Source organism: Primulina eburnea, chromosome 12, assembly GCF_022965805.1.
Source record: "Primulina eburnea isolate SZY01 chromosome 12, ASM2296580v1, whole genome shotgun sequence".
Taxonomy (NCBI): domain Eukaryota; kingdom Viridiplantae; phylum Streptophyta; class Magnoliopsida; order Lamiales; family Gesneriaceae; genus Primulina; species Primulina eburnea.
In genome coordinates, this window is record NC_133112.1 from 2,409,553 (window position 1) to 2,434,063 (window position 24,511).

Sequence of the window (24,511 nt, forward strand, 5' to 3'; positions counted from 1 at the left end):
TTTATTATATATTAAAGTAAATTGACATAATATAAAACTTATTCTCTGAATTATAATGATTGCAATGATATTAATATGATGATTTATTTTCGGAGTTCATATTTTTTGAAGTGCTCATTAACAAAAGAATCAAAACTGCAATTGAAGCAATTTATTTTTAATGAATCGTGAGATTAACTATCACGACTTTATTTGAATTTACGGGCAACCATTTACCATAATTTTTTCTTCTCGTTTAAGGTGTCAAAATTTCAAATTTGTCTCATTAATCTTGTTTCTTCGTTAAGTATATATATCGAGGCCATCTAGATTGTTTCGAAATTTCTGATCTGCTGAAATTGTGCGGCGTATGTCCTATAAAAGAGACGAGATGAACAAGCCAAACAAGACCGAATGCTACCAATCAGAGGCGTATGAATAGTGTGGGCTGGGCTGGGCTCAAGCCCAGCAAAGATTATCAAAAATTTTTTTTATATATATATAGGTAGCTCAATTTTTCCCTAAGCCCATCAATTACACAAATAAAATAAAAAAACAAAGAAAGTAAAAAACGAAAGCTTCAGATGGTTGGAAATTGAAATTCTCGTATCAATTCTCAATCCTTGTACGTCCGCCAAACCCTCGTCTGCCCTTGTTCTCTCTTTTTCCCAATTTTCTCAAGGTATCTCTCTAATTATTTAATTTATCTTTTTAAGCATACTCTTTTTTGATTCTTGCTGGTTTCGAGTTTAGATTATTTAGGATTGATTGGTTTATGTTTTCCCCAAAATTCTTGTAGTGTTTTGTGTTTTTAAATCTGAGTTTGGTATATTCTGAGTTCAAGATTAAAAACTTGAAATAAATTAATTTAATTTTTTTATGGAACCCTATTACCATGAATTATTTGTTTAGTTACCTTTGATGTTTGGTTACTCAAAAGATAGACAAAATTGTTTTTTTTTTTTATCATCTTTTAATTTAAATGAAGTGTATTTTTTTAGGTGAAATAAAATGACATTTATAGGTTTTTTATTTATAGGTGAATCAAAATGTCAAAAAGAAGCATTACCGATTATTTCATCCAAAAAAACAATGAGCAGTTGTCAAAAACTTCAAATGATCATCTTTAGAGGACATGATGAGTCTGTAGATTCTCATAATCGTGGAAATTTTATTGAACTCGTCAAATTTCAAGGAGAATTGTGCAAAGAAATTGGTGATATTATCTTAGATAAAGCATCTAAAAATGCCAAGTATACATCACCATCAATTCAACAGGAGATTCTAAAAATTATTGCCGATCTTGTGCGAAGTAAAATCCGTGATGAAGTAGGGGATGCTAAATTCTGTATTCTTGTTGATGAAGCAACTGATGAATCTCATAGATCACAAATGGCTATTGTTTTGCGATACGTAGATTGTGATGGATTTGTTAGGGAGAGATTTTTTGAAGTTGTTGGTGTTGATGATACTAATTCTTTGACTTTGAAAACACATATACGTAGTATCTTGACACAACATAAGCTTTTGATTGAAAATATGCGAGGTCAAGGATACGATGGTGCTAGCAACATGCGGGGAGAATGGAATGGATTACAAGCATTATTTTTCAAAGATTGTCCGTTTGCATATTATATTCATTGTTTTGCTCACCGACTGCAACTTACATTAGTTGCAGCAGCTAAAGAGGTATCAGATGTGTGGCTATTTTTTTCCAAATTGAGTTCAATTGTCAATTTTGTGGGTTCTTCTTCAAAGAGACACTCTCAATTGAAATCAATTCGAGAAGATGAAATCATTGATTTGATAGAATCTGGAGAACTTGGAACTGGTACTGGAGTTAATCAAGTTAGTACTTTGCAACGACCTGGATCTACTCGATGGAGTTCACATTACGCTTCAGTTAGTCGAGTTATTGAATTGTTTGGTTCAGTTTGTACACTTCTAGAAGATTTCGTGGGGGGAAAGTCTGTCTTTAGTATACGTGCGGAGGCTAAAGGTTTGCTTAAAGAGATGATGACATTTGATTTTGTATTTATCTTGTTGTTGATGCATAGAGTTTTGGAAACATCTGATATGTTATGTCAGGCTTTGCAGAGAAAAAATCAAGACATTCTGAATGCAATGAGTTTAGTCACGACTACAAAATTGCTTTTCCAGAAAATGCGAGATGATGAATGGGAAGATTTTCTATGGAGTGTGAATAATTTTTGTGATAGTCATGACATTGTAGTGCCTGATTTGACAGCTCGTTATGTTGAAGGTACTAAACGTTCTTGTCAACAGAAAAATCATTTTACAGTGGAAGAATACTATCATTTTCATGTATTCAATGTTGTGATTGACAAACAGCTGATGGAATTGAATACACGATTTACTGAGCAATCAATAGAGCTTCTCACTCTTTGTGAAGCCTTGAATCCCAATGATGGCTTCAAATCATTCTCTGAAAGTGCTATTTATTCTTTAATCGATAAATTTTATCCCAATGATTTTTCCAAAGATGACATGAAACATTTGAAGACTCAATTGGATCATTACAAGCTTGATGTATTTGAAGATCCAAGGTTTAAAGATGTTGATTCTCTTCCTAAATTATGCCGACTACTGGTTGAAACAAAGAAGTCAAGGATTTATTTCATTATTGATAGACTGATTCGTTTAGTCTTGACTCTTCCAGTTTCCACTGCTACAACTGAGAGAGCATTTTCAGGGATGAAACTTCTCAAGACACCACTTCGCAACAAAATGGAGCAAGAATATTTAAACAATGCAATGGTTTTGTATATTGAGAGAGAGATTGCTCGTGATATTGATATAGATTACATAATTGATAGATTTGATCTTTTGAAAAATCGAAGGTTGCGACTAAAGTAGTATTTATTTAAGTTACCTTCGTTTGGCATAAGTTGTATTTTTTTTGTTATGCGTACTCTATCATATGATTAATGACTTTTGGAAAATATTTATCCAGATTTGATGATTATATTGTGAAAATTGTGGTTTGCATTTAATCTTTATGTCATGTGAAAAATATTGTATTGATTTCTAAATTTATTTTTTAAATTTTCTAGCCCCCCATATTTTGAAACTCTGGTTACGCCCCTGCTACCAATATTGCTTATTTGCTCCGGAGCTCGGTAAAAAAAAGAAGAGAAAAGAATACCAAGATAAGTTGAAGAATGAGCGGTGAAAGTATCTGTAACACTAGCGGCGGAGCGACCACTGAAACCCCCCATCCGGCAGCCACACCCATCACCACAGAACCAGGTAACAAGGCGGCGTTTCCGCCAAAGAGGGGGAGCGTTATGAAAAAAATCATCATGGAATTTATATTTTTTCCCCAAGTCCAATTAAAATAGAGTTGGTTAATCAATTATTTCTTTGTGTATTTTTTTTTCTATATAACATGTAAGATATTACATTTGTTACATTTATATATTCTAAAATTTGTGCGGACAGCGTTTGACTCAAAATTAATGTATGTTAGCTTTCTAACAAAACTCAAAATATTAAATATGAGTTTGTTTAAGGAAGTACAGCTGTGGATATTCTCTATGTCTTTTGTAAAATTTCATTTATCTAAACTGATAATTTCCAAAAAGAATTAAGATTCATTAATCTCAATTTTTAAAAAATTATTTGTAGAAAAAATAATTTAGTTGACTTATAAGAGTAAAATGGGGAATGGCCAAGTAGGTAGAAAATAGCCATACCAATGATTCCATACTTCCAATTAAAGAATTTATATATTCTTAAAATTTGTGCGGACAGCGTTTGACTTTTAGCTTTTGTCGCTCCAATCTTGCCTCAACTGCTGGCCCTAAACTAGGGTTCCACCAGAATTTTCCGACGTCATTTCAGAAATAACTCGTCAGGCTTACCGCATCACGGCATCATTCTCCTTTTTCGTTTTTTGCTTGGATCTTGGGATTTTAATTTCTCATTATCTTTGAAGAGCAAATTAGTTTGCTTGCGGGAATAATGGAAAAATAAGGAAAATCTTGAAAAGGAAAGCTGGAGAGAACAATTAAGCAGGCGTCGTTGGGGCTATTCCTCAGAAAGGTACGCTTAGTATGCCTCATTTTTTTTTATTGGCCGATGAATAGTGGGAGAGTACATAGTAGTAAGGTTTTTGTGTTGAAGATCCAACAGAGAGCATGGTGTGTGTAGTTCTTGCATAATATCCACAGCTAAATGGAGCAGACGGCAGAGCATCTTCTTCTTCTTTGTCAGTATTGTGTCGAAAGACAGAACTCTTTTTCAAAATGCGAACGTTATTTTTAAGTCTAACTAGAGTGTTAATTCAATCAAGTAAAATGGAATGGATGAGGAAAGATGTTAGGATGGCAACTAATTATTGACTGACCAAGCTCTCCCAAGTTCCCAACTTGCAAACCAATCTCTTTGGTTTTGGGTTGGCTTATCGAGTATATTGACATAATACTAGTGCTCTTGTAGAAAGCTAACAAAGTGAAGGAGACGATACAGGAAAGGACTGCATTGGGCCAAAGCGAGAAATATGTTTTGTGAATTTTAAACAAGAAAATTTATGTTTTTGGTTCATGTAACTAGTAAGTTTATCATTTTTAGTCAATCACGATCTTAATTCACTAATAGAACTTTTTATTCTCAACTTCAGATATTTCTCATCAAATTTCTACGCAAGAAAATACTGAATTAGCACATGAGACTAAAGACATTTCACCGGAGATTGCTGATATGATACCAACAATTGATAACATGTTCGATGTCACGTCAACATTCCAGTAAAAAATTACTCAAATCGAAAAAAAAAAAAGCAAATTAGTGGACTAATAATGTTAATTAATCTATAAAATATGATAAAAAAATAATAAAAAATATATAAGATAAAAGACAAAAAATATTGTTTTTTCGGTTAAATGCCACAAGTGTGTGAAAGGCATTTGAGGTTAATAAATTAAAGAGATTCTCCCACTGGTATTGTACGTGGGTTTAATATTTTCTCCCTTGTTGAACTTTTAGAACATCTGGAGTGCTCTGCACAATATTGGTATACTAGGTGAGATACCGTACATACTCAAACACCAGTACTACACATTTGCGTGGGGAGCCAACACCCGCGGGGCTTGTAGCAAGATATTTAATTAATCAGCTAACAGCTGTGCTTTGCGTTGTTGAGAGTAGAAACTGGAAAGTGGTAACATGTTCCCTTATTAATGCATGGCTAGAAAATGGTTAATTTTCCTTTCCTTTCCTTTCCTTTTCTAGAGATTAGACGAGCCATTTCCCATGCTTATTACCGTGATCGTTTCAAAACTAGGAAGTTTTTATGATCGCTCCATCATTCCAAAAAATTCTAGCTCCATCTTTACTGATATGATATTGAAAATGCTTGCATCTTTTCCGGCAAAATGAGACCGAAAACCAATTTTGACTAGTTAAAGTACGGAAACCGAGAGGATGATTTTGGCAATTTTCACATATTCTTATTTGGGCTCCGTCGGTGGTTTAGATTTACCTTTTCTTTGTTTTCTATTAATAAAATCACCTTTACTTTGCTAATAGGAAAGCCAGAGGTGCAACAGCATAGTTCATCAAACTAAAAGGAGGAATTGAAAAAAACGCTGAACATTATGGTAAACCACAAAATTACATGTATTAACAGAAACGTACAAAGAAAAACATCCTCAATACAAATGGAATTATGAACTATATGAGGATATGTATATAATTAGTTACCCTCTTATATATTATGAATCACAAAGTACGTACACATTACTTTACAACTACAGAGGTTTTATTTTAAGAAACCAAAGACGGGGATAACTTGATTACTTCCCAGGGAGTACTCACTTTTTGCCATTTTTGGTTTGATCCTTGAATGCATTAAAAGCAGACTTCGCGGCTTTGCTTCCAACCTCAGCCATTTTCTTGCCCATCATTGTTGAAACATGCTCCCTATCTTTAGGAAAAACACTTCCGTTCTTGCCCGACTGAGTTCCATATTTGTTGCTGCTCTCACCATAGTTGGAATTCATTTTTGCTCGTAAAAATAAACTTAACTTATATATCTGGAGATTTCGTGTATGAGATCTCTTTACTGTTTCTTCTCTTGTTGTGTATTGCGATGTTCTCGTGAAAGTTGCCTCTGCTATTTATAGGAAATCTCTGCTTTGAACTTCTCTTGAGACCCTCTTTTCAAGTTATTATTACGCGTAGTTTTTGTCACTAATTCCTTGTTATTTCTCGTAAGAAATTTTCTGGAGATTTTCAAATGTGGTTGTTCCATGTTAATTTTATTTGATATGCGAACGGGGATGTGTGTTTGTGTGGTGTGTGGAGGAGTGTGGGCATTTGTTCAGATATTTTCTCTTGTGGTGACATATCATATATTGTTTATATATATATATATACACACACACACACACAAAATAAGTTCGAACTTTTTGGTGGATTTGTAGCTTCTTGTGTGTGTGTACGTAAATTTGTATGAAATTATAACGTAAATCCCTAACAAATCGATGTGTTGGTCAGGGGCGGAGCCAGGATTTGAAAATACCTGGGGCTGGCTCCGTCCTATACTGTATTTAATAAAATAAATAATTAACTAAAAAATTTAAAATAAAAAATATGTAAACATTGACTTAATGAAAATATAGAACAAGAGTATTTAATACCTTCAAAAACAAGGACCTAAAACACTACTGAAGTTGTGTTCTTCGCTTTTTCTTAGAATAAAACTCATTAATTATTAAATTGTTATCAATTTTTTCAACAAAATTTCGTTGAATGTAAGTTACCATAGAATCTCCGAAAAACTACGCTTCCATCTTGTTACGAAGAGTTGCTTTAACATGTTTCGATGATTTTTTAAATTAATTCAGCTTGATAAGTTATTTGGGTTGAAATCGATATTTTTTTCACCCATAGACTGAAATAATGTATGGCCTTATCTTAATTTCAAAAAATATTTTTCAAATTTTTTACTCTTAAGAATCATTTTAGTCAAAAGCCAAAGTCAGTTCACTTCATTTTTAAAACCAACGATAAAAAAATTATATTTACAAACACAAAGAATAATATAGACATTAATAGAAAACAAAATGGTTGTTACATCATTTAAGTCATTATGCACAAAATTCAAATAATTGATAAATCATATAATATCACATACTACGATTCACATGGAAAATTTGCGTAATTTCTCAAAATCAGTACTTTATTTTTCTCAAAATCAATTCTTATATGCATATACCAGTTCATACTAAAAAAAATTTAAATTATATAAAAATTTTAGTATTAATAGAAATTAAATAAAGATATAATAAAATATGTAGTAACTGCACAATTATATTATCATATTAGTTAAATTTAATATATTTGTGTGTTATTGTACATATAGTCTAAAAATATATTTGGAATTTAAAATTAATTTTAAAAATCAACTTACATTAAATTCTTCAACTTTTTGAGCAAAATACGAGCGAAAGTCAAATTTGATTATAGATATTTGCATGAGGTTATTTTAAAAAAATTACTCATAATTAACAAAAATTCTTCAAATTTACCTCAATAAAATAAAGTCAACAAAACCAAAAAATATAAAAAAAATAAAAAATACAGAAAAACAAAAAAAAAATTAAAATTTGGGTGGGGCTGGAGCCCACCTATTAAAAACAAAAATAAAAAATACAGCAAAACAAAAAAATTTAAATTTGGGTGGGGCTGGAGCCCACCTTAGCCCAAGGGTGGCTCCGCCCCTGGTGTTGGTATGTGTAAATGTACAATATGAATACTTTTATTGTTTGTTTATTATTTTACTTGTAGATTTTTGGGAGAGGGGTAACTTTTCAATTTAACGAATAAATATTTCATGCATGCTCCTGGTGACTCACACAAGTAGCGGAAATATATAGGGATGTTAATGGGTCTGGATTTTGGACCCACCCCATCTGGACGGGTTTGGGCATACTAAATAGGTCATGGGGTGGGTCTCGGGTCCAGTTTTTCGGACCCACATGGGTATGGGGCGGGTCATGGGTCCTATAATACCCACTCCATACCCGTCCCATATATGTGAATATAAATATTCTAGGATTTAGTTTTATTAATTTTCATTGTTTTATTAGCACATCTCAAGGTCAACGATAGACATGAATGATTCTTTTTTACTCGCTGATTTTATATTGATTTGTTTAAGTTCTGTTATGATTTATTTTTAGGGATGTCAAGATTTTTTTTGGAGAGCTAGTAACTCTTTTTTTTATGTAATTCATTATGTCGTGAAAATATTTTGTTTTTTTATTATTAAGTGTAGTCGAAAACATGATTAGTTTTCTATTGTGTTGTATTTATAGGCTTGTTTGTTTAATAGTTCAGTAATGTGACAAAGAAGGTTAATGTTTTCATTTTAAAAAAATTCGGGTCTCACATGTCTCATGGGTATAACCCGCCCCGTTTGGTATTCGAGGTGGGACGCGTCCAAAGAATATTTAACCGGAGTGGGGTGGATAATGGGTCGAAGTTTTGTTCATGGGACGGGTCTTGGGTTTAGCAATACTCGTCCCATACCCGCCTTATTGACATCTCTAGAAATATGTGTGTATATATATATATTTTTCTACACTAGCATTCCAATATACGCAATGTAAACATGTGTGGTCGTCATAAAAATATCAATTTTTGAGATCGTTTTTGAAAATATAATGTAATCATTATTAAGGGATAAAATTATAAATAGGAAAAATTATATTCGTCCTATTTGGTCATGTTCAATTTTTTTATATTTTAGTTAGTTGGTTTTGCAATTTTAATTGTTTTTTCATACGAGTTAAGACCACATCAACATTTTCACCAAGAAAAGATTGAATACAAACATATATGGATAGGGATGACAATTTCTTCCGAACTCGACGAAGAATCCTATATCTGACCCGAATTGAGGATTATATGGAGGAGATTTTTTACTCGATTAAGTAAATTGGTAACTGAGTATGAGGATTTTCGGTTATGAGGCTGGACACAGATATATTAACATCATGCCCATACTTGATCCGAATATCCGATTATCTATATGTGTGTGTGTGTGTGTGTGTGTATTTATGTATATAAAAAAATATTAATCATAATTTGATTTTGTTGAATCATGGTAGTTGGATGAAACAAATAAAACTATGATTATAAAGTCAATGTTCTTTTTGGACAATGTTTTGGGAATAAATTATTTATCATATTTTGTTATTTTTTATATGATTTTTAGTTTGTCATTTTTTTTTATCTTTAATCTTGTTCTTAATGTTCTCTTGAGAATTTGGTAAATAAACATAGTTTTATGAAAATAATTCAAAATTCAAAAAAAATATCATTGTAGGTGGTAATAAGATATTTGGATAGGATATGGATACACAATCCTCCGACGAGTATGATGATGATGATAAAAGTTGAATACTCGACGGTGATGGAGATGGATATGGGGGTGTATACAATAAATGAGGACAAGGACGGAGACATAGAATCTTACTCGAACTCGCCTCATTGTCATCTCTATGTATGAACATAATAAATTTCATTAAAATATTTAGAAAAAAATTATATCACTTCCAATGGATTGCCTACTGACCCACAATTATAGATATATGTTTAATATGCTCAAATAAAAGGGATTTTTATTATTTTATAGTGAAAATACACGGTTCAAGTACATGTAGCCAAATATTAGGAATCTTATTATACATTTTGCCGAATGCGATGTTTTGTAAAGTGTTCTCATTGTCTAAAAGTATATATCCTGGGAAAATTTATAACACGACGGAAATATCACGTAAATTTGAACAAAATTTGATATAATTATTAAGAAATTTCTATATAATCACTAAGAAATTCCTTCCATTTTATATTAAAATTACAATTATATTGCTAATGCCTCACATGTATTCATAAATGTTCACAAAAAATTGCACTATTTGGGTAGCATCCATCCACGGGCGGATTTAGTATAGGGTGAAGGGGGCCACGACCCCCCAAATTTTTTGAATTTTTTTACTATATGTTAGTTTTTTTTATAAATTCAATATATACTTGAATGATCCCTCCAAATAAATAAAAATGAAATGTATCTCAGTTGATATATAAGGTTTTATGCAATTCTAACAACCACTGTCCGAATCTTTTCTATCTTATATGAACCTTTATTTATCTTCCATGATCGAGAGATGTCCTACCAATATTTGTCTTTTCTCTCTCTTTTTTTTTGTTTAATTTATTATTTTGTCCGTTTTTTTTTGTAAACGGTCTCCCGAAATCCGAAATCATAAATCCATCCTTGTTAGCATCTCATTTTCCGCTCACGCGATATTTAATCGTTGCATTGTAAGTTTGTAATTTTGTGTGGTGTTTTATTGGTTCAATGATCAAATTTTATTATTCCGTAAAATAAAATCAATTTTTTTCACCATAAAATCTACAGGTAATTATAGAGCAGAACATCTTCTTCTTCTTCTTCTTCTTAATTTGACAGTATTGTGTCGAAAAAGACATATATTTTTCAAACTCTAAACGTTAATTTTAGGACAAATAATTAGATTAGATTTTAATGCAATTAAGTAAAATGGAGCTAGACAACATGGGACTAGTAGGAAAACATTTAATGATTAATTAGCCAACATATCTGCGATGTTGAGAGTAGAAACTGGAAAATGGTAAAATGATCCCTTCTCTTAGTGCATGGTTAGAAAATGGTTGATTTTGCTACTTTTCTTTTCTCGAGATTAGACAAACCATGATCTGTTCCCATGCTTATAGCCTGGCCTGATTTATTTATTTATTTATTTTGAAAGCTTGATTCATATTCTTAATTATTTGGGCTGCGTTGGTGGTTTAGATTTACTTTTTCTTTGAATTTCCTATTAACAGAAACATACAAAGAAAAACATCCTGAACACAAATGGAACACAAATGAATCACAAAGTACATACATACACCTTACATTAAAACTACAAAGGTTTTAATTTAAAGAAACCTAAGAATTTAGAGGATAACTTGATTACTTGATTCCTGGACTTACTTTTTGCAATTTTTGATTTGATTCTTCAATGCATTAAAAGTAGACTTTGCGGTTCTGCACCCAATCTCGGCAATTTTCTTGCCCATCATCGTCGAAACATGCTCCCTTTCTTTAGGAGAAACGCTTCCTTTCTTGCCCGCGGACTGTGTTCCATACTTGCTGCTGCTCTCTGCGTAGATGGAATTCATCTTGCTCTTGGCTTACAACAAAATAAAACTTGGTTTTGTGTATCTGGAGATTTCCTGCTCTATTTATAGGGAGTGCTCATGTGTGGGGGAGTAGCGTGCATGGGCTGTTCTTCAGATTTTTTCACCTTTGCAGAACATTTGGACTCGTTGTGGACTTGTCGTGTGGTTGTATGTTTGTGTATTAAATAAATTATAACATAAATGCCAATAAATCACGTGTGTTTGTGTGTGTAAATCCACAATATTATTTTGATTTTTGTTACTATATACTGTTATTTTTTTCTTTTAAATTTTTCGGGATGGTATGCAAATATTGAACCGGTGTTAAATAACAAAAGGTGAGTCGAGTTAACAATTTTCTAATCTGATCCGCCAAATGACAGGTTACAGATCTATTTGTCTCGTTACCACCGGTTTTAACAACTCTGCCTAATGACCAAAATCACAAAAACTCATATCCAAACGACCACAATTTCAAATTTTCTAGTCTATATTGTTGTGTGAAGTGTAATGGATTGACACCTGCATCCAGCAACCTGGTTAAGGGTGATCCTCCTCCGTCTAAAGAGATTGAAAATAAAAAATATTTCGTAGTTTTATTTTTAGGAGAATATGGTTTTCTTATCCAAAATGAGAAAAAAAAAAAAAAAAGAATTCTTCACGAAATTATCTATGCTAAAATTTAATTTGAAGTATAAAAAATACTTGGAGGTGACTTTATTGGTTCGATATTTTAGATAAATTTTATTTCCATCAAATAATTACATCAAATTCTATCACCATACTTTAATATCAATTTAAACATATTTTTATCATATTTACGAAATAAATTATTGACGTAAAACTAAAGTTCGACAAATTTTTTTAACGGGCTTGCACGACCGTAGTTTCTGCAATAAATGGGCTTACGATTTCCCCATACGAAAGATATATGGATAAATGGCACCTGTTCTCTCCATTTACGTTTTCTCCAATTCTCTACGTTTGAAACTGAAATCTCATCTATTTTACTTAATTCTGCTAAATCGTGCAATTGATTCTGAACCGCACCCAAAAACTTTCCATTCTTAAAATTTAAGTGATATCGCTGAAATCGGTGATGCTAGCTGGGAAGTCAGATCCCTGCTTGGAGAGCTCGGACTAAACGTTTGAACGCTGTCTGGGAGGTCGGATCTTCACCTTGGGAGCTCGGATCAGACACCTCGAAATCCAGAAACACAAACAAGAGTGTTAGAAGGGGGCCGGAAGGTTGTTCCGGCATAGCCCCTCCGACGCTCAAGTCAGAAAACTGAGAGAGAAAACTGTGTGTATAAAGAGAATGTGAAAAAGTATGAATTGCTAAAACAATGAACGGAACCTGGTATTTATAGGAGAACAATAGAGTCCTAGTTTTGGTAGGTTTCGATCTCCAGAATCTCCGGAAGATTTGATTAGATCTTCACCCAGATTTGATTTAGATATCTGATGGGCTTTACTTTTCTGGGCTTTGATCTCCGTAGGCTACGCACTTCGCATCTGAGGAAGGGCTCTTGTAGGCATGAGCCCACGTGAAGCCAGGACCGCATGGGAGCTCGGCTCGGGAGCTCGGCCAACGCGTCTCATACCGTCCCGATATCGCAACGTATGAGGTCGGCTCGGCATTTTGCTGGGAGGTCGGCACGGGAGATCGGCATGAGACCTCGGCCACCCTCTCTAATCGACGGTCCTGCTGACATGGGAGGTCGGTTGGGATGACCTCCCGGATGACCTCCCGCGGATGACTTCAAGCGCTCCTCTGAGCGCTGGGCTTCCCACGAGATGGGCTATCGGGAGCGGGCCGAGCCCATCCTCCATCCGGGGGTATCATTAAGCGAAGACAGCTATGGAGATAGAGGTGAGGATCGTTGGAGGAGAAAGCTGCTTCGCTTCGCTTCCCCTTGCATATAACACACCATGCATGCGTTGAAGTAAAATATTGTTTGATGCCAATTTTCTGCTTTCACTATAGAAATAGCTGGTGATAATTATGTTCCATTGATTTGTTTCAGTATATTTAAAGAAAACTCATTTGGATAAATATGCTTGGATTTGGTTGGTTTCCATTTTTCTTGCTTGTTTTCATCATTTCACGCTTCCTTCGGTTTTTGGACATAGCGAATTTATGGAGTTTGAGTGGCTGACATTAATCTTGTGTTGCATGCAGGTTGGAATTGTCCATGAAGAAATGAAATTTCCGTTGTGGTTACTGTTAAAATTGAAACTTGGACCTAACTCAACCCCAAAAGCTAGCTCAAGGGGGGAGGATTGTCCAAGTCCATATACAACTCCAAGATTATTTATCCAACCGATGTCGGACAATTAACAGTTGCATGGGCAGACAGTTGTTACATTTGCTGCAACGAGGTGATTTTGCTACTCACTTACTGTAGTACATGGTTTTTAAGCTTTCTTTAGACTTTTCACAGGCCGGATGAAAATCGCTTGCATTTTTGTTTTATTCATTTACTTTATGTAAAATACACGTCCAGGCTTCAATCCAAAGTTAAAAACTCTTCTCTTTGTGTTGTTTTGTGATTAATTCTAACATAATACATATTGAAGCTTCAATATCTGGTTAAGAGGTCTTTTTACTTTGTTTTTTAATGGCGTTGACGCTTTGCACTTGATTAATGCCAAACAGTCGACCAGATTTGCTTGATGCCTGCCCTTCTACGGCCCGGCAGGCTGGACCGCCTCTTATTTTGTGACTTTCGATCACAACGAGAAAGGTTGGATATCCTTGCAGTCCTTTCAAGAAAGGTCAATACCTATGCTTAAAACTTGATAAACTTTTCTTCATTGTTGTGTGTTTGGAAATGCAATTTTGTGACAATCCTGGTCGTTTGCCTACTTTTATCATCTGATTCTGAGTTAATTTATATAAATTATGAGGCTTTTGCGCAAATATGGACAAGCATTTGGATGTTTCTTTCCTCTTTTTTTCTTGCCAATCAAAGGACACGGACTAAATGTGGAAAGGGAAAGCTTGGTTCGCCAAAAGCCATCTTTCTTCGGTGGAAATTATCTATGTCGACCTCTTGCAGTAGGAACTGGGTTATTGCCAGTAATTGCAAGGTTACCATAGACTCTTGAAGGCTCAAACAATTAACTCATTTCGTCAAGTGCTAGAATCATATGATTTTCTGTACTGGGCATTAGCTTTCATTAGATGTTAATTAAGTGACCATCGCCTTACATTTAAACGCAACAACCCCATTCTTCGTGATCCCTGAATTCCATATTTTTTTAGTGCAGTTACCAATGGCTTGTGATGTCGACTTGGAACCTGTAACTTATATGACCGAAGGCTTTAGTGGAGCTGACCTTCAAGCTCTTCTTTCCGATGCACAGCTTGAAGCAGTCCACAAGCTTCTGGACAGCCAAGGTAGCAACACGTCTGGAAAGATGCCAGTGATCACCAATGCTCTTTTAAAGTCCGTTTCATCCAAAACTAAATCATCAGTTGCAGATGCTGAGAAGCGGAGATTGTATGATATTTACTCTTGATGCAAAACGAACTGTCACGGCACAGGTCTCTCTCTTCTCTTCCCGTACACACATGCATACACAAAGTGTGTGACTTGCGGAACAATTGCTGACTGTGCAACAACGGACATGATTTTTATTTGTCGCATTTCATGCAGTCGATGGATGCAAAGGGCAAAAGAGCAACACTTGCTTAATCCAATAATTTTTTTTTATCCACATCCAGCATAACTCAGCCGTGAGCTGTACCTATAGTTGTGGTAATTTTATGTGATTTTAGATGGGTGATTTTAGACTTGAGCTAATGTGTAGTTTGGGTGACTTAACTTTGTACAATATTGTATGAATTTGAAATAAAATACCTTGTACAAGTGGATGTCACTAGAAGTAGAATCCCTCTACTTTTACAAAAGGTTGAAATTGTGAAACCGTAAAAATTCCGCTTTGATACAGACCGTAAAAATTCCGCTTTGAAAGAAGGGATGTTCCGAAGGAATGTGCCAACCAGTGGGTGAGATGTAGAATCGCAAACAACGTGCTATTACCTGTTTGTTTATGTGATTCATCACGTGGACCTCTTGGTTGGTTAATAATAAAATATATATTTTTGGGAAATATGTATCATGATTGGGTATTTTTTTAGCTAACAGTTTACATAATAGATGCATGGGTTTCAAAAAAAAAAAAAAAAGACATGTAAACCTAAATATTTAATTATTTGTATCATATATACTCATTCGATTGAGTTACTGTTTGAACCGCTTAAAAAAATATAAATATTGTTAAACCCACTATATAAACAAAAATCTATACAACGACGAATAACTTCTAATTTTGCATCTTTCACCGAACCTGGATATATTATCATGTATGCCTTAGCTCCCAACACACGTCCCACAACCGCAACAATGAATTTGTTCATGGAAATATTGTATCTCACATCGACATCCAATCTCAACTGATTAAATAAGCAGTCTTCCACAACTGTTCTGATCTCATCAAACTTCTTGTTATTGGCTTATGACAACTAACAGTAGCCTTGCGAAATGCTTTCAGCAAGCGCAATCGAATTCATAACTATTGGGCTGCGAAAAATCTTTGTATGAACTTGCAAATTTCATACTAGACAGCCCAACGTATCATGGCAAAAACTTCGAAATCTTCCTTCTTCTTAGCCTTCGACAGTACTAAACCACAATCAATAAAAGAAACCAGACAAAATTTACTTAGATATCTGCAAAAGACCATAACTTTCCATCCATTTCGAATGTGAAGACAAAAAAAAAATAGAAAAGACTAATAATAGTGTAATATAATTTACACAAAGAAATGCATGAAATAAGCACATGATATATATACTGATTTACTGGAGTAAGAATAATTATTATATTAATATTTATAAAGGTAATTTGAAATGCATTTTCTCGAACATGTAATAAAATAAATTGTTGGTGTTTTAATAGTTTTATAGAAAAAAATAAATACAATATGATAAGATCAATTGAGAATTAATTTTCAGAAAAAGACAAAAAGCGATAAAATTGATTAAATAAAAAAACATTTTATATTTCACAAAATTTTTGTAAGATTGATTTATTTTAATTTATGAAAAAATATTGTTTATATAAAAAATATTATTTTTCATAATTTATATAAATCAAGTTGACGAATCTTCTTATATTTATATCCGCGCCAAGTCACGTCTCAATCTCCTCGCATCGCCACCCTACAACAAACACGTCGGATTCACCTGGAAGTGACGTCATGGCATCCTCCGCCGTCGAATCAGCTGCCGATAGCCTTTACAGACTCAACATCGATGACTGGGCGTCCGCTGCACCTAATCTACGGAAGAATAGTTCTCTCCTCTCTCCTCAGCAGGTTCTTATGTTTCTTAATTATTAACTGCTGAAATGTTAATCATATACGTGGATGAATAAATACGATTGAATTGTATAAGAATTATGATTGGGAGCGTTTTGAATGTGCGTGTGGATAGGTGGGGTTGGCGAAGATGCTACTGGGATTGAATCAGAGCCATTTGTTTGAACACTGGCCAGAGCCTGGGATCAGTGATGAGGAGAAGCTTGCCTTTTTTGATCAGGTGATTTTCCGCTTTTTTTAAAAAAAAATTAATTGATTGCGTGAGGTCTCTCGTGAGCATCTGTGCAATTGCATCTATGTTTCGGTTGCATTTTGGTTTTTAATTCTAGTGAAACCTCAACGCTGATAAAGATATTGAGAATTGATTACGTTTCTTCATGAGAATGCGCTATTATCTATCTTATTTATTAGAGGACAAAAACTGGAATTTAGATCAAATGCAAGATCTTTGGTATCACCTCAGATCCATTGGAAAAATGGGACCTGTTTATGGCAAGATGAATTAGAACATGAGTTTTGATGTAAAAGTTTCGATTTTAATTTTTGTGTTATTTATTTATTTTGATGGATTTGTTTATGTTTTCGTCCTTCATTTCATTCACGAAATATATAATATGAAAATGAGAATAAAATGTCAGATATTTTCAGTAATAATGTTATCGATAGCTTCATAACGGTCTAGGATAATGGATTCTTGATTACCAAGGGCAAAATTTTTGTGCGGATAAATCCAGTAACTCAGTTAGTGGCTTAGTGCATAGCAACCCAGTTTGACGAATGCGGCTTTTTGTTTCATTCTCTCTGCGAGAAATGAAATGCTTATTCTTATGTTTTCCTGGCAATTTATTTTTCTAGATGAAACTGATTTCCACTTTGAATAATGTGAATACACTTTTTGGCATGTGTTATTTAATTTTTTTTTTACTTTTTCAAGATTGCTCGACTTGATGCAAGTTATCCTGGAGGCCTACCATCATACATCAAAACTGCCAGGGAACTTTTGGCAGATTCAAAAGCTGGGAAGAACCCATTTGATGGATTTACACCTTCTGTAAGTTAGTTGTCTCTATGAGCTTCTAATTTTCTAAGAAGTTTATCTAATACCTTGGATGACCATTTATTTTGACATTAGGATTTTTAATTGTCTCTCTCCTTGTTTTTATTGACTTAAAATATCTTTTTTGAAATGAGCTTCTAGACTTTGGGAGAAAGTTTTCCTGCTATTAATTTGCTCCACATCCTTTTGGTGACATAACCTACTATACAGATTATTCTGCGAGGTGTATTTGGTGCCATTTTTTATGCTGGTTTCCATTTAACGTATTGGTATAAGATTTACTCATTTGTTTAACTTGACCTACAGAATCATATCAAGTGGAATTCTGCATCATTTTTAACAGGTTCCATCTGGAGAAGTTTTGACTTTCGGTGATGATAGTTTCATCCAATATGAAGATGTTGGTGTCCATGAGGCAGGGAAGGCTGCCTTTGTTCTTGTTGCTGGGGGACTTGGAGAACGATTAGGCTACAATGGTATAAAGGTAAAACACTGTCTCTTGTACGAGTAAGGTTATTTTTCACGGTAAAAGTAATCTGTGACTACTTATTTTGTAATTGGTTAATTTTTAATTGATGACGCATTGTAACTTTGTGATATTCAACTGGTCAAGAAAAAAAAACTAATAAATTAGTAACTGGTCACGAGGACCTTTTAGAATGTAGACTATGTGGTGTAATAATTTATATGGCCTTGTTGAAACCTATCTAATGTCTTATTGCAGTAAAAGAATCAACTACATTTCTTTGACCACTGTCCTTCCACTTTGCAGGTGGCTCTGCCTCTAGAATCAACTACTGGAACATGTTTCTTACAGCACTACATTGAATCTATTCTAGCCTTGCAAGAAACTAGCTGTAGGCTATCCCCAGGTTTGTTTACTGAGATTTTTATTGTGACAACTTAAGTTGTCAATGAACTTCTATTAAGGCATATAATATTACTTGTAAAGCATCTTTGGTGCTCGAATTGCATCTTTATTAACCCTGCAATTTTTCCCTCACGCATCAGTGTCACTCTATGTGCTTCTTTTCATGATCTCAACTTCTTCAATAGTTTATAGTTGTGTTTTCTGTATTTCATATCTACAGAAGTTGGTTGAGATATATTACAATAGTATCACAGAAATTGGGTGAATCAGAGACTTCAGTCCTATCATGTCAGTGGGAGGATCAGAACAATGTTTTATTTTGCCTTGAGTTCGATGATGAACAGTTATTATTATAAAAAATCAATTGATTTGGTCATATTTCTTCCTTTTCCTCTCTCCACAAATGTAGGTGGAGTACCAGCAGAGATTCCTTTGGTCATAATGACATCAGATGACACTCATATGCGTACACTAAAGCTATTAGAATCAAATGCTTATTTTGGGATGAAATCCACTCAAATAAGACTGCTAAAGCAGGTATTCAACCTATCACTGACTTCTGGAATTACTTCAATGGTACTAATTTGACTACAACACGGTCTTTGTATTTTTACAGGAAAAGGTTGCTTGTTTAGATGATAATGATGCCAAGCTGGCCATGGATCCACAAAATAAGTTTAGAATTCAGGTAGCTTTGGTTGTCAATAGGAGATATGAACTCTTTGATACGAAGTGGTTGATGTGATCCACAGTCTTATTGGCGTGGTCAGAAACTTTATTTGCTTGTATATTTTTTGTTCCCACTTTTCTGCAGACAAAACCTCACGGTCATGGTGATGTTCATTCACTTGTTTATTCCAGTGGCATCCTTAAAGAATGGTAAGTTTCATGTCTGGATCTCATGGCCTTCACGCCATTAATTTGTTTAAAATAACTGGTTTTTGTGGTACTTCAAAACCTGAAAGTTATCATGCTATTTGAAGCTTGTTCTCTTTCTGCTAGTGTATTTTGGTGTTATGATTTATACTCTGCTCTACATTCAGGCTTGATGCCGGTCGAAAATGGGTTGTGTTCTTCCAAGATACTAATGGTCTTCTATTTAAGGTTTTGTTAAAACTCAATCATATGGGATTCTACTGTTTAATATATGTTCTGCAGGATTGCATTTTATCACCCATTTTTATGCTTTGTATAGGGAATGGCAGCTTCATTGGGTGTCAGCGCCACCAAAGGCTACCATGTAAATTCTCTTGCGGTTCCGCGGAAAGCTAAGGAAGCTATTGGAGGAATTACCAAGCTTACTCATGAAGATGGTATGTTTTATTGATAATAAGCCTATCCACCATAAAGTAACAAACCTTTACAGAATTTCTCCTTTTCAGACTTAGTCTTGAAGTTGCTAAAATGTCTCACTTTCTGATTGCTGGAATATTCTTCTAAATTGATTGCCGCAATTTTTTTGCTAGTCAGCAGCAGTTTTGATTTGTATTAGCTCTTCTTAAATTTTTTAAGGATCTGTTTGTGCTATTGTATTTAGTTTGTCACTGAGCACAGATGTTTTGGACAGGGAGGACAATGGTGATCAATGTGGAATACAATCAACTTGACCCTTTGCTGAGAGCTACAGGGTATCCAGATGGTGATGTCAATAATGAAACAGGCTTTTCTCCTTTTCCTGGAAACATAAACCAAGTACATACTTTTACACAAAGTTATTATGCATTTGTTTTGAATTTTCCCTTTTGGTGATGTCTACAGACTATTGCAGCAAATGGTGATCCATGTAAATTTTTTTTCGACATCATGTATTACATCTTCTAGCAGATAGCATGCTATGAATTTACAATCTAACTGTTGGCTGAACTGTTTGCATATGATGTCAGATATTTTAGAAGTGACCATTCTAGTTTTTTTGTGCAGTTGATTATTGAAATTGCCCCTTATTTGGATGAACTTTCAAAAACAGGAGGTGCGATAAAGGAGTTTGTTAACCCCAAGTAAATTCTCTATCATTGTCTCTGCATTTCTGTATAAAATTCATGTGCTCTCTGGAATTGAGGCTTAGCTATCTGGAATCTCATATGACCACTCTTTCTAGATCATAAGTCATGAGTAATGTCACGTTGTTAATTTAAGTGCCTTGTTAGTTTTCATTTTCCTGTGGTCATCCTAGGGGAATTCAATTCTGTGGGTTTAGTTTTTTCTTTGCTATTTACTTCGATTGCTTGCTAAAATTTAGTAAGTTCTCTCTGTATGCAGATACAAAGATTCCACCAAAACTGCATTCAAGTCATCTACTAGACTTGAATGCATGATGCAAGATTATCCTAAAACTCTTCCTCCTTCTGCTAGAGTTGGATTTACTGTAAGCAGAAGCTGTGGCTCAATTTTTTTAGAATATTTTGAATACATTTTTGTAGTTACGGAAAAAAATGTTTGGGTAACCACTCAGGTGATGGATGCTTGGTTGGCTTATGCACCTGTGAAGAACAATCCTGAAGATGCAGCTAAGGTATGGATATCATTTTTATAGAATGCATGATTTATGCTTTGGAAAAACATAATTAGTTGTTGAAAGAAAAAAAAAATTGAATTAAATTAAGGGTTGATGAATGGGTACCTTGAGGCAAGTGAGCTCCGAAGACTATTTCTTATTTGGAGAAAACGACTATTGCAGTGCATGTGGATAAACAGATCAGCTTTTATTAATGATTTATTGCAATGTATGCTGTTTTAGTCCTACCATTTTTTATGTGCCAGGGGTTCTATAATGTCTCGTTTCGCATTTCATGCATATAATGTTTCATAATACATTCTGGATCTCATAGTTACCTGCCTTCTTATTTTGAAGGTTCCTAAAGGCAATCCATATCATAGCGCTACTTCTGGGGAAATGGCCATTTATAAAGCGAACAGCTTAATTTTGAGAAAGGTATTTGCTTTGTTTAAAACTCGAACAAGTTGAAACTTGAAAGTTTATATAAAGCATTTATGTGCGATTTTAACGTATTAATAACATCGATTGAACTTGTATCGAGAAGAAATTGAGAACCAGTCTTGTTCTATATTAAAAAGAATGGGGAATCATTTTCGATACTTATAAAGAGAAACAAAACATCTGTTTCATGTTGAAATGAACATAGAGATGATAAATGAGGACATGGAATACTCAAGTGGATTCATAAACCCCAATACCACAAATTCCTTACTATTTTACATAACCTAAATCATTTCCTTTTTGCATTATCACAGGCTGATGTTAAGGTAGACGACCCAGTTCATCGCGTATTCAATGGGCAGGAAGTGGAAGTATGGCCTCGTATCGTGTGGCAACCCAAATGGGGGCTCACTTTTTCAGACATCAGAAGTAAAGTCGGGGGAAATTGCTCCATTACAGCAAAATCTACCATTGTCATTAATGGCAAAAGCGTCTATCTTGAAGATCTTGCCTTAGATGGAGCTCTTGTTACAAATGGGACTGATGATGGTGCAGAGGTAATCTAATTGATGAACCTTGCAATGCCATTTTGTGATCTGGTTCACGCTTTGAACATGTGACTTCATAAGATCTTATCTTCACATAATGATCCCAGTGACCTGGTTTGATAGAATGAAAACACATTCATTAGTTGTGTTCCAAAGGACACCAGTTCTGCCAGACAGATCATAATTGATGTGTTATAGCAATGATACACATATATTCACAATTGTATGATATTGTCTGCTTTAGACCTAAGTCCTCGTGGATTTGCTTTTAGACTCTACCCAAAACATCCCATACCAATGAAAATATATTTCATCTTATAAACTCGTGATATTTCCCATGTTTTCTAATGCGGGACTTTGGTTGCATTCTGAACGGATAATAAACTGAAAGATGTTTTTTCATTTATATACTTTTGTTCATTAATTTGACAGGTTAAAGTGGGGGGTTCTGTACAAAACAAGGGATGGATCTTTGAAGATGTTGATTTTAAGGATACTTCAGCACCAGAAGAAGTGAGAATCCGTGGTTTCCGAATAAACAAAGTCGAGCAACTGCAGAAGCCATAAGACGAGCCTGAACATATCTTGCTAAAGCCATAAGGTTGAATTCCTCAATAAAGGTTGGTTCATTTTTTTTTTTACATCACAATAATCAAATACGCGAGACAGCCCATGAATCTACCATGGGAAATGGATTCTTTTGTAGAATAATAAAAATTCAACTCACTTAGGTAGTGAGAAATCTCTGACTGATGAATTTGATTACACGATGGTATTGATTTTATTATTTACTAATTTCATCATCAATAATAAATGAGACTGAGTCGATATTGTTGACCGAGTATCGGGGACTCGTTCAGTTTTCCCTTTCGATATTGATTACATATTTTTTTAAGGTGAGTTAGCGACTGACTTGGCTTATTTTTCAGCCATTTGGTGAATTCATTTGAGTTTGTAGGTCTTGCTCGTTTATTTTCTTAATCAGATAATCGTTTCTTTCATTTATATTATTTTTTATAAAGGCGATAAAATATTTAAAAATATAAATAACACAGAAAATCAGTCGAAGAGAACCATAATACAATCAATATTATCATGTTTTGAAAACATATATGAAATCAGAATCGATATTTTCCAACAACGTTGACTTTGTTTAGTGGTGTCCTTTGTTCTTGGTACGTGGAGAAATGAACGCCAATTTTTAGTTCCTACTTCACCATGCCAAGACTCAATAGTGGGCCTGAATCTAACAGCCTAGAAAATAGAGTGGAAAGGTTTTGCACCATGCCAAGACTCAATAGTGGACAACTTGAACTTTCGATCGTATTATCTTTTTTCTTTTTATGTCTGAAATTTTTAAATATTTTTTGAACTTGAACTTTCGATCGTATTATCTTTTTTCTTTTTATGTTTGAAATTTTAAAATATTTTTTGAAAAAATATTTTAGTCATATCTCATTAGTCATAAGACAGTTTGTGTCTAATTTCTTTTTAATCCAAATTTGACGGTTGGTTTTGCACCATTCATGTCTCCCTCAATCTTTAGACTTTGAACTTATCTTTCCAACAGTACTTTTGACATAGTAGGGGAAATCGAACCTATGACTATTGGTAAGTGTTCTTCTACTCCATCAATCCACACATCCCCGATTGACTATCGTTATTTTTTCTTTATTAATTAATGGTTGCCTGGTTTATAGCTTGGCTGATTATGCTTGTTTTAGATATATTGATTTATAAAATATATAAAAAAATATATTTAAATTATAATTCAGCCATGACTAATTAATTCAGACTGTAACATGCCAAAATAAAATTGAATAAATCATAATCCAAGTGCAAGTTGAGGATTTGACTAAAGTATCCTGTAGATTTTGATGCTTTAACAAATAATTTTGTGTGATGTATATTGAATTATAATAATGGAGAATTAAATGTATGTACACAAAAGTATTAGGATTTATATGGGTACCTTTCATGTTAATATCGTGGAAGATGTGTGAAATGAAAATTAGATGGAAAATTCATTGTAAACTAATTAAGAACCCCGATCGAACGGACAAACTAATTTTCCAATATTTTCTTTGTTTACTTATGTAATAATTACTGTAATTCCTCCTATCTAATCCATTATTTCAAAGGAACCTAAAATGTAATTAAAAGGATATAAGAAAGTTCGAAATATACTAAATTTCGAACGGACCAACTCTTTTCAAATGTCATGGAACATCCAAAACTAGAGTGGGTCTCATGTGAGATCTTCTCAAAGATCATAATATGTGAGACAGGTCAATCCTACCCATATTCACAATAAAAAGTAATACTCTTAGTATAAAAAATAATACTTTTTCATGGGTGACCCAAATAAAAGATCCGTCTCACAAATACGACCCGTGAGACCGTCTTACACAAGTTTTTGCCCCAAAGCTACATGTTGCATCGTTGTAACCTTCTATAATTAATAAAACATCGATCTGTTTAGATTACAAAATATT

General features: G+C 33.9%; 2 protein-coding genes across 4 annotated transcripts; both read left to right on the forward strand.

The window, feature by feature from the left end:
* The first annotated feature begins 3,724 nt into the window (after positions 1 to 3,724).
* Positions 3,725 to 15,100, forward strand: LOC140807680 (peroxisomal ATPase PEX1-like). 2 transcript variants are annotated; one of them, XM_073164630.1, is made up of 6 exons: positions 3,725 to 3,852; positions 3,948 to 4,044; positions 13,397 to 13,434; positions 13,558 to 13,596; positions 13,874 to 13,992; positions 14,488 to 15,100. In XM_073164630.1, the coding sequence occupies exons 4-6, from the start codon at positions 13,563 to 13,565 to the stop codon at positions 14,737 to 14,739; spliced, it is 405 nt and encodes a 134-aa protein (XP_073020731.1). In that variant the 5' UTR covers positions 3,725 to 3,852; positions 3,948 to 4,044; positions 13,397 to 13,434; positions 13,558 to 13,562; the 3' UTR covers positions 14,740 to 15,100. The 2 variants fall into 2 exon arrangements, with proteins under 2 accessions (XP_073020731.1, XP_073020730.1); XM_073164629.1 differs by having other exon boundaries at positions 3,728 to 4,044.
* Positions 15,101 to 16,396: 1,296 nt separating this feature from the next.
* Positions 16,397 to 22,935, forward strand: LOC140808038 (UDP-sugar pyrophosphorylase-like). 2 transcript variants are annotated; one of them, XM_073165041.1, is made up of 17 exons: positions 16,397 to 16,599; positions 16,718 to 16,822; positions 17,537 to 17,653; positions 18,003 to 18,143; positions 18,432 to 18,516; positions 18,940 to 19,067; positions 19,147 to 19,218; positions 19,345 to 19,409; positions 19,574 to 19,634; positions 19,726 to 19,843; positions 20,098 to 20,222; positions 20,451 to 20,527; positions 20,790 to 20,895; positions 20,983 to 21,042; positions 21,382 to 21,462; positions 21,783 to 22,025; positions 22,449 to 22,935. In XM_073165041.1, the coding sequence occupies exons 1-17, from the start codon at positions 16,483 to 16,485 to the stop codon at positions 22,581 to 22,583; spliced, it is 1,836 nt and encodes a 611-aa protein (XP_073021142.1). In that variant the 5' UTR covers positions 16,397 to 16,482; the 3' UTR covers positions 22,584 to 22,935. The 2 variants fall into 2 exon arrangements, with proteins under 2 accessions (XP_073021142.1, XP_073021141.1); XM_073165040.1 differs by having other exon boundaries at positions 18,432 to 18,531; positions 22,449 to 22,934.
* The last annotated feature ends 1,576 nt before the right edge of the window (positions 22,936 to 24,511 follow it).

Coding starts and splice junctions, on each gene's coding strand:
- LOC140807680 (XM_073164630.1), top strand. CDS start 13,563: ATGGGCAGACAGTTGTTACATTTGCTGCAACGAG. Junction 13,597..13,873: donor GTTACATTTGCTGCAACGAG/GTGATTTTGCTA, acceptor AATGCCAAACAG/TCGACCAGATTTGCTTGATG. Junction 13,993..14,487: donor TTGCAGTCCTTTCAAGAAAG/GTCAATACCTAT, acceptor TTTTTAGTGCAG/TTACCAATGGCTTGTGATGT.
- LOC140808038 (XM_073165040.1), top strand. CDS start 16,483: ATGGCATCCTCCGCCGTCGAATCAGCTGCCGATAGCCTTTACAGACTC. Junction 16,600..16,717: donor CTCTCCTCTCTCCTCAGCAG/GTTCTTATGTTT, acceptor GCGTGTGGATAG/GTGGGGTTGGCGAAGATGCT. Junction 19,068..19,146: donor AAATAAGACTGCTAAAGCAG/GTATTCAACCTA, acceptor GTATTTTTACAG/GAAAAGGTTGCTTGTTTAGA.